At 34.3% G+C, this 17,938-nt stretch overlaps 3 protein-coding genes across 3 annotated transcripts; 1 reads left to right on the top strand and 2 right to left on the bottom strand.

Moving 5' to 3' along the window:
* The first annotated feature begins 536 nt into the window (after window positions 1-536).
* Window positions 537-1,481, top strand: LOC121253243 (dirigent protein 22-like). Its single transcript, XM_041153233.1, has one exon. The coding sequence runs from the start codon at window positions 654-656 to the stop codon at window positions 1,197-1,199; it is 546 nt and encodes a 181-aa protein (XP_041009167.1). The 5' UTR covers window positions 537-653; the 3' UTR covers window positions 1,200-1,481.
* Window positions 1,482-3,315: 1,834 nt separating this feature from the next.
* On the bottom strand, window positions 3,316-4,816 carry LOC121251595 (mitogen-activated protein kinase kinase kinase 18-like). The gene has a single exon (XM_041150876.1). The coding sequence runs from the start codon at window positions 4,775-4,777 to the stop codon at window positions 3,485-3,487; it is 1,293 nt and encodes a 430-aa protein (XP_041006810.1). The 5' UTR covers window positions 4,778-4,816; the 3' UTR covers window positions 3,316-3,484.
* Window positions 4,817-9,296: 4,480 nt separating this feature from the next.
* LOC121252046 (aspartic proteinase A1-like) lies at window positions 9,297-16,240 on the bottom strand. The gene is made up of 14 exons (XM_041151512.1): window positions 16,012-16,240; window positions 15,012-15,385; window positions 14,865-14,925; window positions 13,792-13,886; window positions 13,594-13,706; window positions 13,221-13,389; window positions 13,076-13,115; window positions 12,896-12,960; window positions 12,334-12,447; window positions 12,130-12,194; window positions 11,819-11,975; window positions 11,624-11,743; window positions 11,168-11,256; window positions 9,297-9,592 (listed from the first exon to the last, which is right to left on the bottom strand). The coding sequence occupies exons 1-14, from the start codon at window positions 16,058-16,060 to the stop codon at window positions 9,508-9,510; spliced, it is 1,596 nt and encodes a 531-aa protein (XP_041007446.1). The 5' UTR covers window positions 16,061-16,240; the 3' UTR covers window positions 9,297-9,507.
* Window positions 16,241-17,938: the final 1,698 nt, after the last annotated feature.

The following is a 17,938-nucleotide window of genomic DNA, read 5'->3' as shown; positions in this document are numbered from 1 at the left end:
GGTTAAAAACCTTGTGTTTTGATAGAAGAAGCCCACGGCGAATGGCTACATCACCGTGAATAGCTACATCACGGCTTAATTTTCATTAAATTAACCACTCAATTGGAGCTTAAATTAAGGGGCGTGAAGCACACAAGAATATACTAAATTCGTTGTAGATCTTGAACAATGAAATTCAAACGAAGTGATCAGAATTCTTGAATTTGTGTGGGACATGCATATAATGTGCATAATTTTATCCAAATTTGTAAACATTTTTCTAATTCTCAAGTTTTGGGTTCGACAATTACATGTCATATGACATATGCAGGTTGCTTGATATTGGATATTCACAAAAACTTAAAATTATATTGCATTTCCTTTGTTTCTTTAATGAGAAAGCAAGAGAACAAAATACAGAACCATTTCTTGACTAGAAAAATAAGGCTCCCTGATCCCCTCTTCTGGCTTCTAGCTCCGGCCAGAGATGACCATATAAAGTATTCCCATCGAACAAGAGAACAACAGAAGAATAATTTGTAGATCACTACCCAACAAAACATTTATCCCTCTCCTACTTATAAATGGAGACCATTCCCAAATACAAACTCACAGTCCAAATTACTAGCTAGTACAGCTCTTGGTTGCCTAATTTGCCTCCGCCAAACCCATCCATGGCACGAAACCTTGTACCGAAAGGACTAACCAGTTTTCTCTTTATCTTGGTTCTAGCCACGGCCATACATTTAACCAAAGCTACGGAACTTAAAGAAACCAAGCTGTCCCTCTACTTCCAAGACATCTCAGCCCACGGCGCTGCCAATGCCACGGTTGTCCCAGTTGCAGGTGTTGCCGGCAAGGCTTGGACGTTCACCCAATTCGGAACCGTCTATGTCACCGACAACTACATCACCGAAACCTCAGACCCGAATTCAGCTGCAGTCGGCCGTGGCCAAGGCATGTACGTGACAGCCGGGTTGGACGGCTTGAATTCACATGTTATGATATCATTAGTGTTCACAAACGACGAGTACAGTGGAAGCACCATACAAATACAAGGTATTAGCAAGCAGTTTGAGCCTGTTAGAGAGGTTGCGGTGGTCGCAGGAACAGGGAAATTCCGGTTTGCTAGGGGCTATGCCACTTTTGAGACACACTTCTTGGACATTCCCACCCAGTACGCGATCATCCGGTGCAATGTCACGGTGCAACATTACTAGTAGTAGTGTAGAACATGTTGGAGTCGGACCAGAAATAAAGCATGATCGAGCTAGAGCTGTTGGTTCTTGGCAGAGGCCGGCCAAGAAATATAAATAATGCTGTTAAGGCAGGGACGTGAGGCTCGGATTTCACGTCCTTAATTTGGTTGTGTATTAGTTGTCATAATTGGTTTGTTCTTGTTTTTGTTTGTGAAACCATTGCATTGAGATGCCTTGTCGCTTCAGCTTGTTTCGACGTATTATATAGCTAATAAAAACAAGAGTAACTTGATCTCAGTGGCCAGAGCCTCTTCGCATTTAGTCTTATTCACATTTTCAATATGATCTTATATATGTATTTGCTGGAACTTAACTCTCTTGAAGTACTTATATATTTAGAAGGTCTCTTAAATCAAGCTACTTAGAATCTATTTGATACGTCTATCTCTTTCTCGTTTGAAACTTTCAAATTCGGATAAAAATTTTAGGAAATCTTGATCCATGTTGCTAACTATTCACGGGATTTGCAATCAATTATGAAACTGCTTTGCTTGCAATACTCTCAAACTTTACTACGGTTTTTTCTTAGGCCACGTTAGGCAGTTCACATGAGATGAGATATTTTGTTAAAAATTGAACAAAATATTGTTAGAATATAATTTTTTGATATTATTATAGTTTTGAGATTTGAAAAAATTAAATTTTTTATTATATTTTATATGAGAATTTGAAAAAATTTTAATAATGAGATAAGATAGTTTTGTGTATCCAAACCAACTATTATTTAAAGGCGACATGAGGGGTTTGCAAATACCCGGTGGATGACAATTACTCCACAGTACTCAAGCGGAAGCCCATGATCAATAGCATTCAATATTGGGACTATTCCTTTTGTTTGCTTGAAGCCATGCTCCTACCATAAGTACCCATAACCTGACCTGGGCCAGGTTGTTGTTTAGACCCATAATGTTTCCTAGATATATGGGGAAGGGAGGGGGAGATGTTTTATTTACACGTCCAAGTTTTAAGCTTTGAATCTATGTTGTCCACTCTATAATATTTATGCTGAATAATGTTACTTATCATTCTAACTTCTATCATTCTATAATGTGGCATTAGGTGATTAGAAATTATTTATTATATTTTACTTGTAAACTTATCATTTAATGCTACATCATAGGATGATGGGAGTTGGGATGATGAATAGATTTTTTCATTTATGCTACACTGGCCAAGATACAAATGACAATCTATGTAATTACCATGCATGGCATTTAGTGATCTGGCCGTGCTTACCCTCAGGTGTGCTCACTTTGCTCCAAAGTTACCGACTCATGTTGGTAGAAAGATTTATGGTTAACTCTGTTATCTTTTTGCTAAAGAGAAGCATGAAAACATTCTTCTAAGAACAGCACTGAAAGAAGAGAAGATTTCAGAGAAAATGATGTATGAGTTGGAAGATTCTGGCCGTACTTCAAAACCTCCTTTTCATCAGGCTATAAAAGAACCTTCCAAATATCTCAACTCGGGTAGAACTTCAACATTCCTATTGTTGTTTAGCCGGGGAACTGATCAGGACATTAAGCAAAGAAATACCGTACTTGTACAAATAAGCAGATTTCCCTGAATTTGCCTTTGCTAATTACCCAAAACAATGGAGTTGTTTAAACTGTCCGCAGTATTAAGTTACATATATATTGCAGGTCACTTAACCTATGTGTCTCAAGCTAATTGGAAGATCTAGGTTTTTTTATTTAATTTATATCTTAATACTCATCCTCACACGTGGATCAGATCTGTTCTGATATCATATGAAATTACAATTTATCTAAAAAATCTAAACAAATAGAGAGATAGATTTTCTTATTTAATTTATATCTTAAGACACAGGTATCCTTCCTAGCTGTGAAAATTAATTCCACATTGCCATTACCTAACAAAGTGAAGTTAAGGGTGGGTGTAAGATTTATATGGGTTAGGTGGAACTATCCCCAACTATTCTTGTTCGCGGCTGAATTTCAGGTTTGAGTAGTAGGTGTCATTGAACTGAACGTACCCAAAGTACCATTGTGGGGGCAAACTGAAACAGAGGATAGGGTGAGGCAATAGGAAAAATGCAACATGTGCATGAGAAAAGAAGTGTGGGAATTGAGAAAGTCAAAACGTGGACAGATTGGCTTCCAGAAAATCATACAATTTTTGTTAGTGTTTACACTTGGAAGTTGGAACTTCCTGTTCAAAGATCTAAAACTGAGAGAGAGAGAGAGAGAGAGAGAGAGAGAGAGAGAGAGATGGATTTTATGAACTTAAAAACTTGGAATTGAAGGAAGAAACAACTTATCTTTGTCCCTCTCAAAACCGAAATGGCTCAAAGCTACACTTCTTTTCCCACATTGAAAGAAACTAATTAAATTCCCACTACTGCTATTTAAATTGCTATCTGAAAAACAAATCAACCCCTCACTACCAACTGTGCTTTTCAGTTCTACCATTGCTTTACTAATGGAAGCTGTTGCTGACCCACTGCAACACATTATACCATCAGCTTCAGCTTCAGCAACATCCATAATCATATTGATTTCCTCACCATTATTCCCCCTTATTGTGATCCATTTTTCATCCCATGTCCAATCAGGTGCCTCTGAAAGCAACGACAACCGTCTGATCCTTTCAGCACCCGGGTTTTCCTCAATAAGACTGCCTAGATTTAATTCTGAGTCTTCCAGCGAGTTCCAAAAGCCTTGATCAAGAATAGTTGTAGGAGAATTTGAATAACTGGATTCTTGAATTATCTTTGCACTGGAATTGAATTCCACAAGAAATGGATGCTTAAGAAGTTGACTAGCTGTCCACCGCTCCTTTGGACTTCTCCTCAGGCACTTATCCAAGAAATCATTTGCTTGCTCGGATAGAAAACTTGGAAACTCAGGCAATTCACCGGAATATGCAATCTGGAACAAGGCCGATATTGGGTCAGACACATTAGGCCACGGTGCACCGCCTGTAGCCATTTCAATAACTGTGCACCCAAGTGCCCAAATGTCGCAAGGGAACCCCTGCTCCTCTCCATGCACCACCTCCGGCGCCATAAACATAGGCGTGCCGCCAATCTTCGGCATTTCCCTGTCCTTCCCAACTTTATCATCAACCCACCTAGCACATCCAAAGTCAGCAATTTTGGCACCATTTTCTTCACTAATCAAAATGTTCCTGCCTTTGATGTCACAATGCACAAAGCCCTGCGAATGCAAGTACTCCAGCCCCTGTACAATCTGCTGCGTGTAACATCCGATCACCGATTCTTCAAGCCGGCCTCCACAGGTGCGAATTACATCGGTAAGCGTGCCTCCGGGGACATACTCCATGAAGAGGTTGTACATGAGCATGTTGTTCTCCATGGTAACGTCATAACCCTTGTAGTTGACCATATGAGGAGTAACGCTCAAAGAGGAGAGAATTTGTTGCTCTCTTTGCAAGAACTCAGATTGGGATAGCTCCGCCGACTTCACGGCGAAAACGCTCCCGTAAAGATGAGAGGTGGCTAGGGAGACGGTGGCGGATGAGCCATGGCCGATGGCCTGTCCTCTGGTCCAATCCATATTAACGGTGAGCTGAAATGAGATGGCTCAAGGCTTCGCTGTTTCTATCCAATCTGCCAATGCACGTCTATATATATATATATATATACAAGGACTTTAATTATAAAAAGTGTGGGAAATTTTGACGGTTATTTTTATTGGTCGGTCATCTCTCTCTCTCTCTCTCTGCCTATCCAAAGCCCACTTTGACACTACCTTTGTCGCATGTCTACGGCTACGAGGTGTCAAAATTTGGGTGGAATTGGCGGCCTGGGGCAGCCCGCGTGCCTGGCTGGTCGGCAATTGCTTGGAAAAGGGCACGTTGGCAGGTCACAGGTGTTAAGGTAAACGTAAAGAGCCTGGAAATGGGAAATAAACTTGGTGCGTGGGATGATGATTGATGGGAGAGGTTGGAGAGATGGATAACCCATCCGTATTGGGATTCTCTGTTTTGTTCGAGACTGTTTGACTCTTGAAGAATCAAAGTTTTTTGGGATGTCTAAAGACTTGAACCACCGAATTGGTTGAAAGTTGGTATCTTTAACACTTTTTAATTGTTTTGGTGAGAATAGTTGAATATTAGTATGTACCAAAATTGAAGTTTTTTAGGATCATGAAAAGTAAAAGTCAATAAATGGGAACAAGGGCATTTTAGTATTTTATGTTGTTTATTTTTACAGAAAAGATGAGATGAGATAAGATGAGTTTAGATTAAAGTTAAAAGTTGAATAAAATATTATTTGAGTAATGCTATACACCACACATCACTATTAAATGATAAAGAAGTATGCAATAAATGATCATTTAATAGTGATAAATATGTCACATCTTATTTAGTAGGTGAAAGTAAGATGGTAGTATGGTGTATAAAATTTTTCATTTTTTAATATTATTTTTATTTTAGAATTTGAAAAAGTTGAATTATTTATTTTATTTTATGTGAAAATTTAAAAAAATAATAATAATTAGATAAGATGAGATAAGTTGAGAGAAATGATGAAAAAGTTAATTTTTTAAAAAAAAAAAAAAAAAAAAAAGTGTGGATCACTAAAAATCAATCAGCAGTATCAAATATAAACATGGGAATATAATAGAATATAACTCCATAGAAGGAAGAAAATAAGACACAATTACCCAGCAAGTAGTAGATGATGATTATGGTTTTATTTCCTTTTGAGATGTCTTAAAATGCATATTGTATTCTTCTATTGAACCCACGTTTTTATATATTGACCTTATTTTTGCTTTCACACCATCTTTTGCTTCAAATTGTGACAAGTCAATCATAATTGACAAAAAAATATTTATATAGTCAAATGGTTATACATCCACGTTTTTTGCTTTTTCTTTTTTTCTTTTTCCCATGTGTACTTAAAACATGCCCCCATTCAAGAAGAACGAAGTGAAATATATGATAATTTTAAAAAAACATGTGCTATTTTCATCTCAACAACATGTCACGATTGTCAAGTCTATAATCAGGACTAAGAAAAATCACCAAAATATTTAAAAATGCTACATTCTTCTAGAAAGTAAGTATGCAGTTGGTTTTCTAATCTCCAAATCAATTAAGTAATCATATTATATGTATGAATATATATATATATATATTTATATCAGATAGCTTATTAGATAGTCAGCTAGCTGTTCTAAAAGCTGAGCTCAATGATTTGATCAATACTTTAAGATAATCCTAACATTTTGGCATCTCCCACAAATGAATTATACAAAAAATAAAAAATAAAAATTTATAAATTGATATAATTTGATGTATTGTATCAGATTATAAAATTATTTTTAATATAAAAAATTTAATGAATCACGTGAATATACATCAATTTAAAAATTTATTTTTATATAATTTTTTTATGTCTGTAACAGTTATTTTATTGGTACAGACATTGTGATTTCTATAGGAAAAGAAATATTACGTTACTGTTTAAGCAGGTGGGTTGGGGGGATGTTAGTTGATTATAGATCAAAACCCAACAACAATCACCCTCTCATTTGGAATAGAAACCTAGCCACCTAGCTAGCTATCTCCACTGTCTTAATTTTCTCACTATGCACCTCATCATATATTTCAAACTTTAACATGGAGGTTGGCTTACGATATACACATAATAATTGATTTGTAAGAAAAATTTAAAAAGATATTTTAAATTTTGTTAAATGTAAAGATTATTTATAAAATTAGCACCTAATTTGAACTCAGTTTTTTATTTTTATAAAATTAATACCTGAATTTTAATAAACTTGCAAAAAAAAAAAAAATTGATAAACACACAATACTTTATACAACACTTTATACAATAATATTTTAAAAAGATAGATATTTTTGTAAAATATCTTATAAAACTAACATCATTTTATAAAAATACTCTTATTTTATAATATGTGTTGTAAAAAATGTTGTGTAAAATATTGTGTGTTTATTATTACTCAAATATAAAGGTCAGCCAATCTAAGATTGACATGTGGCATACTGATGCTACGCGTGAATATCCAAATTAACAGAAATACGTAGTTGATTGTGAGTTTCTTGGAACTTAGATATCAATTTTGTAAAAATTAAGAATTGAGGCAAAAAAATTTCAAAATATAAAAACTCATATAGTAATTTTGTAATTAATCCACACGCTAATATTCTCTATATCAACTTTTTAATATAGGTCTCGTTTGGATAGTAAAATGAGATGAGATGATTTTAAATAAAATTTAAAAGTTAAATAAAATATTATTAAAATATTATTTTTAATATCTTATAATTTTATAATTTGAAAATTTTGAATTATTTATTATATTTTGTATTAAAATTTTAAAAAAATTATAAAAATAAAATAAGACAAAATAAAACCGTTTCTTCATGTAAATAGATCATAATCTCTCCGAACAAAAATTTAGCTAAGTTAGTTGGACCAACGTAAAATGCGTGCGTATGTTGTAAGAGTGGGAATCATCATGAAGATGGTTTTCTCGTACGCAACTTTTGGGTATTAACACGATTGTGTTGAGAAACTAAAGGACCACGTTTTATGTGTGTGAATGCCTTTTCATGAATGTGAAAATTGTGTGGATATGGGAGAGGCAACGTGTACAAATTCAGTGAATGTGAAATGAACACAAAAATATTTTTATTTTTTTATTTTTAAACGAATCTTATCTCTGTGTTTGTAAGTTATATCTTTATTGTGGATAGAGTAAGAGGGTGTGTAAGTTTTACACTCATTTTTTTTTTTTTAAAAAAAAAAAAATTGTCTATTAGTTAAAATTAATAATTTCTTTTGTGTGTCTTTAATCACCTTTTTCAAAAAACATATATCAAGGTAAGCCTTATACAGCAAAAAAACACTTTAAAACGTTGATTTGCTTTGCCGTGCTATGCTATGATAAGGTTGTGCCTGTCCCTCACATTTTAATGCATATAGATCTGAGTTTTGAGTTTGCTTTGCTTTGACGTGCCGTGATACAAAGTGCTGTTTGGGGGATTCAGGTACCTTTTTTTGGTTCTTTGTGTCACACGTCAACACATGTACATAGTCACCAATCACCAGCCACTTCTAGAACTTAGAGCAAAGAAATAGATGTTTGACAGATAATTCCAATCATGGCATATACTCTCTGTCATTTCCGTACCAATAAGCATGGCACTTATTTATTATTTTGGCACAGATGAGTTGGGAATTTTGACACCAAATTAAATTTTGCAATTCCATAGAAATGGGGTTCCAACAGGTCTGTATCAATCGATTATGTAAACTTCACAAGTATTTAATGTTGTGTTTATTTCTTTTCGGATTAGATTATCCAATTCAGTTGAGCAGTTTAAAGAAAACAATAATTATATATTTAGATAACATCTTATTATGTCAAGAGATGTTCCAAGAAAACAAAAAACAGGACAAGTTAGTTAAAATAAATGCTACTTTATCATCTTTTAAGGTCTCGTTTATTTTCACAGATGAGATAAGATAAGATAAGTTAAGATTAAAATTAAAAATTAAATAAAATATTGTTAAAATATATTTTTTAATATTATTTTTGTTTTCAAATTTGAAAAAATTGAATTATTTATATTATTTTGTATAAAAATTTGAAAAAATTGTAATAATTAGATGAAATGAATTGAGAGAAGTTGTAAAAACAAATGAGGCCTTAATCATTATCCACACATCATCCTCCAACATCAAACGATTGAAAAACTATTTATTATCTTTTGCTAATTTTTCAATCATTTGATACATCACAAGAAGATGATAATTGAAACATCTTTCTATATCAAATAAGTATGACAGCTTGAGAAGTTGACAACTCTATATTCCAAACTAAATAGTAGATTTCCCAAACAGAACAAATAACATAAAAAGTTAAGAATTTGCTATCTAGGCTTAAATCTCAGATATATCATTTGCTAACATCATAACCATACCATATGTGCTCCAATTTCTGTTGGCAAATGCTGATCAAAGAACCCACCTGTCAAATGTCCAACGAATTGTAGTAGTAAAGTGGGTTTCAGATATTGGTAACAAGAGTTTAATAACTTCATAAGGTGCCTTCCTTTACTATTGTGTACAATAACAAGCACATTGTCTCCATATATTTACAGATAAAACAAGTTTAACGGCATGGTTGATCGATTAGACAAGTCGTATCATAACATGATCATAACATCACAACAGTGCAAAGTTTTTTTCACATGAGTATGTTGCACTGAAGAGGCAAAAGAGAAACATAGATGTAGTAGTGATTTAAGTTGCTTCAGCAAATCCAACCCTAAGATTCCCATGATCAAACACTGTGTGATAGCGGCCCATGAAAATGTCTCCCAGAATCCTGCATTCCATCATAAGCAACATAGTGAATTAATGAGCTCATCGTAAGCAGAGGCAGATTATTAGCAGAAAATAAGTAATGAATTGAGTTATGCTATTTACAAGCTTAGAGTGTAACAACACACCACTTAGTGTGGGACCAGACTCATTATTTTCATAAAAACAGTCAAAATATCAACACTTTTTTATATGAGCTGATATGGCAGACTTCAACATCAGTGGTGTATTTGCTGTATCAATAAAGATTCTTGCAAATAGATTTATCCATCTACTTCTGGGAGCTAGTGCTGAGTGATTTACCATGTTTAGGGCGAGATTAAAAGGTAGTCAGACAATGTAAAATGTAATTTTAAAACTGTTTATTTCATAAACAATACAATATAATAATTCCAAAATAGAATTTAACTGCTTGGTAAAATAATAGAGAAATTAAATAATCATTCTTTTGTTGTGCCAATGGATTGATTTTTAATCATATATGACCCCATTTTTTTTTTTAGTTTAATTTAGTTTTGATTCGAACAACAAAAAAACTTTTTTCAACTAAAAATAAAAGAACCGATCAATACTCTGTCAATTTTAATTTTGGTGCGAAGCATAACAGTGAAAAGAAAAGATAATTTAGTATCTCGTGATTAGAAATTGTAGACACTAATAATAAACAGTTCAATCTTCTCATAAGAAATTATACAATCATCCAATTTACAACATTTTAACCAACTGAGAAACCATTTTATTTCAAGGAAAAATTATTTAATATAAACATAGAGCAAAAGTGAGAAATACAATACTACTAAAAGTAAATCAGAAAACAGACCAAAAAATTTTGAAAGACTTACTTCATGTTATTGTGATATTTTGCATAATGATCCACAACTCTCTTGTTTTTTATCAAAGGATGGGAGGTTTCCCTTGTATTTTTCCTTGCTCACAATTTTACAAGTAGGATTCTTAACATAATTAAAAGAAAATTCAATGGGTAAAAGTAGAACAAACGCTTTTACTTAATTAATGAAGGGGCGTTTGGCATGTGGTACAGCAACATGATCAGTTTTTCTGTTTTTTTTTTTTTTTTTTTTGCTAGCAATGTGATCAGTCATCAGATAATAATGAAATGAATAGTTACTATACTTTTTTAGATACTAACAATGTACGGAACTAGTTGCTAACTTGTTATTTTTGGAAGGTAGTCTCGTTCTCTTTTTGTATTTTTTTTTTTTTTTATAGGTAAAAAGAAGTTTTATTGATCCATGTAAATAGGCAAAGCCTGAGTACACAGGAAGTATACAAGTCTTTTTGTAATCTTTATATGCTTGGAACCTAATCTCGTTTAAATGAAGTAATCTTTGGTGAATGTGGGGGAAAAAAGGAAGAAAATTTATTGTCAAGATGAAGGACATCTTGCTGTCATAGATGCAGGGCGTGCAAAGTCACGATGCCATCTGGAGTGGCAATCCCTACCCCCTCCCCTTTTCTCACCCTTCACAATTGGGCTCGATAATCTATACTTGCTACTTTACCATCAAGAGAGGGAGAAAATATTAAAGGGATGCGAATACAATAGAAAGAAGTATACCAGAGAGGTCCACGGGGCGGGGCCACATCCAAAGCAATAAATCCACTAATGCATTGAGCAGAAACTCCCTCTCCCACTTTAAGAATATACTGATTCATGGCACCACCGTCCAGACAAAAAAAAAAAAAAAAAACCAGAGAGGAAATATTAGCAATGGGTGAAGAAAAACAATCTTGGGTAATCCAGGTAGTAGGATTACAACTGGCGCAAATTTTATTTTACTTTTATTTTTAGTTAGCTCATTCTCACGACCTACATTGATGGAACAATCATATACATATCACCAAGTATATAAGATTATATCTTTCCAAATTGAATTTAAAGAAGCTTGATGGCAGAATAAAAAGTGACAAAAGCATTTGACTACAACTAACAGTAGCTTCATCAAACTGAACTTTAAGGAAAATCATATGACTTAGGCAACTGAAAACATTTAAAAATCAGCATGACACCTACCTGATCTGGTGCAAGATCAAATACTTTACCACCAATGGTGAATGAAACAGAAGGCATGGAAGATAGACTGCTACATTGAACTGCTGATTCTCCATTTGGACTGGGAAGTCGGTCACAAAGCTGCAAGTGCAATTACAGGTATAGGCTTGCTGCAAGGGCATTTATTCCGAAGTGTAAATAAAAAGGCTAGTTTACCTCATTGACATAATTCAATATCTGATCTTCTGTCTGATTCCGTTTTAGTTGATTTCCCATCCAAACCACTGCCATCTCACAAGCAGTACACATGGCGTCATGCACCCCACCAGATACCTGGTTTTTGTTCCCATCAACCACACTCTCAATGCCCATACTGCACAGACATGGTAGAAATTATTTGACTATGACAATATAAGTAATAGCTGGTTGACTATCATAGAAAATGCTGCTAATATCATCCTGCTATTTATTATAACAAGAAGAAAATAAATTAATTCACAAAATTTAGAAAATAAATTAACTCTGACCTAACGCTGTGAGTCCCGGAAAAAGTACAGAAACCAATCTGGGAGCAGATTTTTTTGGGTTGTGCCTATAAAAAGCCACAGGTAAGAAGTCAGTTCGTTGTGGGGGAATAGGAAAATAGCACCACACATTCCATTCTAGAATGGGAGAATGATAACGTGCTATAAAATGCATAAGAGTTTTTTTTAAAAAGAATAAATATATACCTCAGCTACCAGCATGTCCAGAATGGTTTTCCCATATTGCGCAATCACTGCCTTGCATTCTTGGCTTACAACCCCAGAAGCTCCAATTGCATGATTGATTTGTGTAATGACAGTCTGTGAACAAGATATTATTAACATGATATGCATCAAAAGTTGCTAGATTTCAATGGGTATAAAAAAAGCACAATCACAGTGAAGCATGAAAGGGCCTAGATTTGCCAAGGAAAAAGGAGGTGCTGTCTTAAAACTTGAGAAATCTTTCATTAGCAACAAAAACTACCATTTTATTTTAAACGTGGCCTTTTGATATATTATACCATTATGGAATCGAAACTAGGGCAGAAGCCCTAAAATAACTATATCAGATAGTAAATCAAATTATGTACCTTATGAATTTTGAATTAGAAGAAAAAGAAAAAAGAAAAATAACCATCTACTAAAAGTAACTACATATACACATGTGAAGTATTGGCAGAAACATGTATCATTTTACTCCTCAACATGGTGCAGAACTCCTAATGGAGAAATAAGAAATGGATGTATATCTGCCCAAAATACATACAGTTGGGCCAGCCAACAAAGAGGTTCCGGAATCGGCAATTGCTGAACAACCATCACCACAAAATCCTGAAAAATGATGTGCTTAATTTAAAAACAATAAGAAGTGGATTTGATTCATATCATTAACAAGTAAGAATCAATAAAACAAGGGCTGAAACAAAAGCTCAATATAATTAATTACCAGTTGTTTCGCCATCAACTAGTACATCGTCCAAATCAAACTGCCAATAAGAAAAACCAATAACTTAAAACTAAACATAAAAAATATATGATGAATGGAGCATGGACAACTGTGACAATGATGGTGGGAATTTGGGGAGGCTAACCTGCCAATAGCCTTTCTGGGTCACAGGAACATAGGTGTGCTCACCATTGTAATGATCAGAATCGACTCCACCAAACACAATCTCACCCCCTTCTTCCCCTTCAATGTTGCGGTTTAACCAAAATGAGAAAACTGGTTCTTTTATAAGACCTTGATTGACCATATTATACCTATCATAATTGCAAACACAGTTGAAAAATGTTAATCATTCTGAACCAGTACTAAAAACAATAAGATAGCAGTTCAATACCTGCGAGAAGATTATCATTAACCAAACTGATTAATCTGGTCAGCTAAGCACACTTTTACCATGTAGATTTCAAGTATAATCACGTGATTCATAGTCTATTAGCAGCTGAGATGCCTTCACTTACCAGACAGGGAGAGCATTACCAACTGAGATCTCTTGAAATCCAAGTCCAAGTATACCATCAAACTTGGCAGCCAAGAACGTGATGCTAGGCTCTCTGGTTGCCTCGATAAAATCCTAATATGCAGTAGCATTAGTATAGATAAACCCAACTACAATGCTGAACTGAAGACAACCAAAATTAGAATTTTATCAAAACTACCTGATTCGTAACAATAAGATCCCCAAGTTTGACATGGTCCTGGCTAAAGAAACCTGAAATTGCTCCAGTTCCATAATGGATCTCAGCAGATTTCCCTGCCAAAAGATTATTAAAAAATAAAGAAAAATAAAGAAAATGAAACATGAATTATCCTAACACATATTTATTTATACTAGCAAACAAAGAGTACCAGTCTTATATTGACTATAAGTCTGTTAGAAAATAGAAAGTGTAGCCACAAAAAGTTTAGCAATTACATTATAATTCATATCCCAGCGATTCTGATTGATGGGTTCTCTTAGCTATCAGTGTCTCTCATTTCCGTCACACATTTGTTTGCCCACTGGTGGAAATTAACCCTAACTAGAGTTTTTTTTTTTTTTTTTTGATAAGTAAAAAATTATATATATCAAAAGGAGAAACCAAGTACACTGAATGTATAAAAGAAAACCTTACCCAAAATGACCCAAAAAGTCCCTAATGACCCAAAAAGTCCGTGGAAAAACAACCCAAAATACACTAGACCCGATCCCAACCCCTTGTTTCCCATAGAACTAAAACTCTACCTGAACACCCAACCCCAACCCCTTGATTCCTCCTGTCTTCACACTGCCCTCCTTTAGACTTCCCTCTAGATGAGCTACCACCCTTAGCGTCGTAGTTGATTGCCCAGGAAAGACGTTGTAACTCCCTGCTTTTCTTGAAATTTGATTTGGACTATTCATGGACTATTCAAGCAACATAAATTTCCACATAGGTGGAGTAAACTTCATTGCAATGGTAAAGTGTCCCGATAGACATCACCATGCACAGCTGTGGTTCATCACAACATATGAAGAACATTTGTCAATGTCAAATAAGAGTAAACTCATTAAAATTAGCGTTTCAAAAATTTTGTTGTTCAACAAGTAAATGCCTTGATTAGTTCTCTTTCAGACTTCCTGCACCATTTTAATCCAATCTCAGGAAATTGAGATTCCAATCTCCGTAAGCAATCCAAATATAAACAAGGAGAAAAATGAGGTGTGAAAGCAGGCAAAATAGACTCTTTGAACCAAGGAAATGGATAATACCATTCTTTTGGTAGGTGCTTGATTGGGTGGACTTATACTTTGAGTGAAAAAAGCAAGCAACCTGGACCAAAACACAAAAGTATCAACTTTGGTCCTTCCCAACCAATCGCAATGAAAATCCATTGAGAAAATATTAAAGATGCTTACTGAGAAATAACACTTCGAAGAGGGCACCCAAAGATTAGAACTTCCAGTGTCAAATATCACAGTGAACTTTTGAGAAGGAGTACCAATTCCAATCTCACCAAAATACTGAGCATCCATGTAGTTCTTTAGTGCGACAATACTGGTGTCATCCTCAGAGTTACCATGGAGATAATATTTTCTGACAGGAGCTCGAACTGTTACCCGTTCCTTAGAGTCAATTTGTCCAGCAAGCCGGTTGCTTTCATCCAATTTCTTCTTTTTGAGTCCAATTCGGATCAACCGATCATTGGGCGTGGAGAATACCGTTGGGGACAGAAGGAACAAGAGAAGAAGAGCAGCCAAAGTGGTTCTAGATCTGGTTTTCATCTTGGAAACTGCAAAATAATTAATGCACATTTTTTTCTTAGAGATCAGTTGACAAAGGCATTGTCAACCCAAAACTTACACCAATTCTGAAATAATGAGATTAAATACGATCAATCACTAAAACCATGTAGCTAATAAAGAAAAATCCATGAAGCCAACTCTCTCTCTCTCTTTTCTCTCTCTCAAATAAGAGTAGACTGGTTTTTTGAAATATAACTCTTACTCCAGATTCTCAGAATCCAAGCAAAGAATTACAGTAAATCACAAAACCACTGAGATACAATCTTGGGCTTGATTGTAGAATCTGATTTGGATGTCAAAAGGAAGGGGGGGGGGGGGGGGGGTGAAGAAAGGGGGCGGGGCAGATAAGCTGACAGTCACACGACCATTCACCCACTAGTAAATAGGATCAACCAAAAGAAAATCCTACAAAATTCCCTTTGTTTTGTTCCTGTATTATATCAGCAACCAAACGGAGCTCATGGAGCCGCGAATCAATCAAAACGCTAGAAAAGTACCAAATTCAACTAGAATATCGGAATCTAACAGCAACTATGCGATCAAGGAATAGAAAATTATAACAGAAAAAAATCGTTGAAAGAAAAGGAAGGACAAAAGAACAATGGAAACACACCTGAAATTGCTACGAACGGAGCGGAATGAAGTGGACTCGAGGAAACCATATCGGAGGTAATGAAGGAAATGTGAGAGAGGGGGAATTTGTCTGCTTCAGGAGTAGTGCACTCTGGCGTTTCAACGTTGATTTGACTTCGAGGGTTTATAGATCCAACGGTTAATATGGCAGTGCAGTTTCGGTGGCTTCAAAATGAAGACGCGGGAGGTGGTTGATTGGTTGCCATCGTCAGTCGTAAATAAATATTCGGAGAACGGACTTATTGTAGGCTCTAACTACCAGTCCACTTTCGAAAGAAAGTAATGGCGGCCTTGAATCCTGGCCGTTCGATCCCTCCCTTAACGGGTATCTCCACAACGGTCTTAGATCTATCTGGGACTGGAAGCTGGGTTCTGGGCCTTTCTATTCTTAAACTTCAGGCCCATAATTAGTCTCATGGGTCTTCGCTTGTTTTCTCGGAAGAAAGTTACAGTTTATATATATATAATTTATTATTATTTATTTTTGTTCTGAAAACATATTTTTCAGTCCTTATGGGCTATGGGGTACTCTTGCACAAAGTGATCACCTTTATTTTTCTGGGTTTTTGCTGGCTATGGCTACTGTATATATAGTTAGCTAGGCTGCGTAGGCCACGTTTATTTTCACAAATGAAATGAGGTTAATTGAGATTAAAATTAAAAGTTAAATAAAATATTATAAAATATATATTTTTAATATTATTTTTGTTTTAGAATTTAAAAAAATTGAATTGGTTATTTTATTTTGTGCAAAAATTTAGAAAAAATTGTAATTATTAGATAATATAAAATGAGTGGAGAATAGTTATGAAAACAAACGATGCCTTAGATTTGGAGGACATTTTTCTAACGAGCTTTGCTACTCATCATCTCACACACCATAGACCACACTTTATTTTATTTTTTAAAATTTTATTTTTTGTTTTATTCTTCTTAAATTAATTAAATTATTCTACATATCATCCATATATCACATATTTGATAAGAGAAAAAAAAAGTGTGGTTTGTGGGAAGGGTAGTGATAGGCTTACTACCCTATTACTACCTATCTACTACCCAAGTGTATTTCAAATTTTTTTAATTTTTATCATTTTCTTTTAAGTATTTTTTAACATCCTTAATCATTAAGAAAAAATTAAAAAAATATATAACTTTACTAATACTCACTTCCTTAATTATTAAGTAAAATAAAAAATTAAAAAAATCAAATATAAAAAAAGTAGTTGATGAGTAATAGTAGAGTAGTAATCCTATAATTATTCTTGTAGAGATGATGAATAGATTTTTTTTTTTTTTTTTTTTTTTTTTTTTTCTAACAATACCGGCCGGCTTTCCCACTTAATGATTATCCAAAAGATCATGAAACCCCGGCCCATTATTCTACCTGAGCAGCAGGCGGCCGGAATCCTGGTACAACTGGGAAAACTTTATATGATCATGTCAACTAATTAATAATATTGAAGTTTTTGGCCTTGGCATCTTATACGTACGTTCATTAATTAATATGATCTTGGGTCTTGATCAGTACCAGTACGAGTACTAACTTCTCATTATCTTTACTATTGATGATCAGGCCCTAATTGTGATTAATTATATATATATATATATATGTTTGGTTATTAACTCGCATGATCTCTTAGTTTGATTTCTGTTAAAACTTTGCGGTTTTGTACACTCAAATCATCACAACAACTGATTACCTGGAGCGCTTGAATACGAGAAAAGTTTAACCAGATGATCTGAAAATTCTATATATATATATATATATCAGCTTAGACTTTATTTCACTACTCCTACAACGTACAATGAATATCGATATATATATATATATATATATATATATATATATATATATTGTTGCATGCATTGTTATATATTTATGAGCGTATAGGCTGCTGCATGTGTTA

The sequence above is a fragment of the Juglans microcarpa x Juglans regia genome, chromosome 2S, assembly GCF_004785595.1.
Source record: "Juglans microcarpa x Juglans regia isolate MS1-56 chromosome 2S, Jm3101_v1.0, whole genome shotgun sequence".
Lineage (NCBI taxonomy): Eukaryota > Viridiplantae > Streptophyta > Magnoliopsida > Fagales > Juglandaceae > Juglans > Juglans microcarpa x Juglans regia.
The sequence above is the reverse complement of the archived record's forward strand: the minus strand, read 5'-3'. Positions and strand labels throughout refer to the sequence as shown.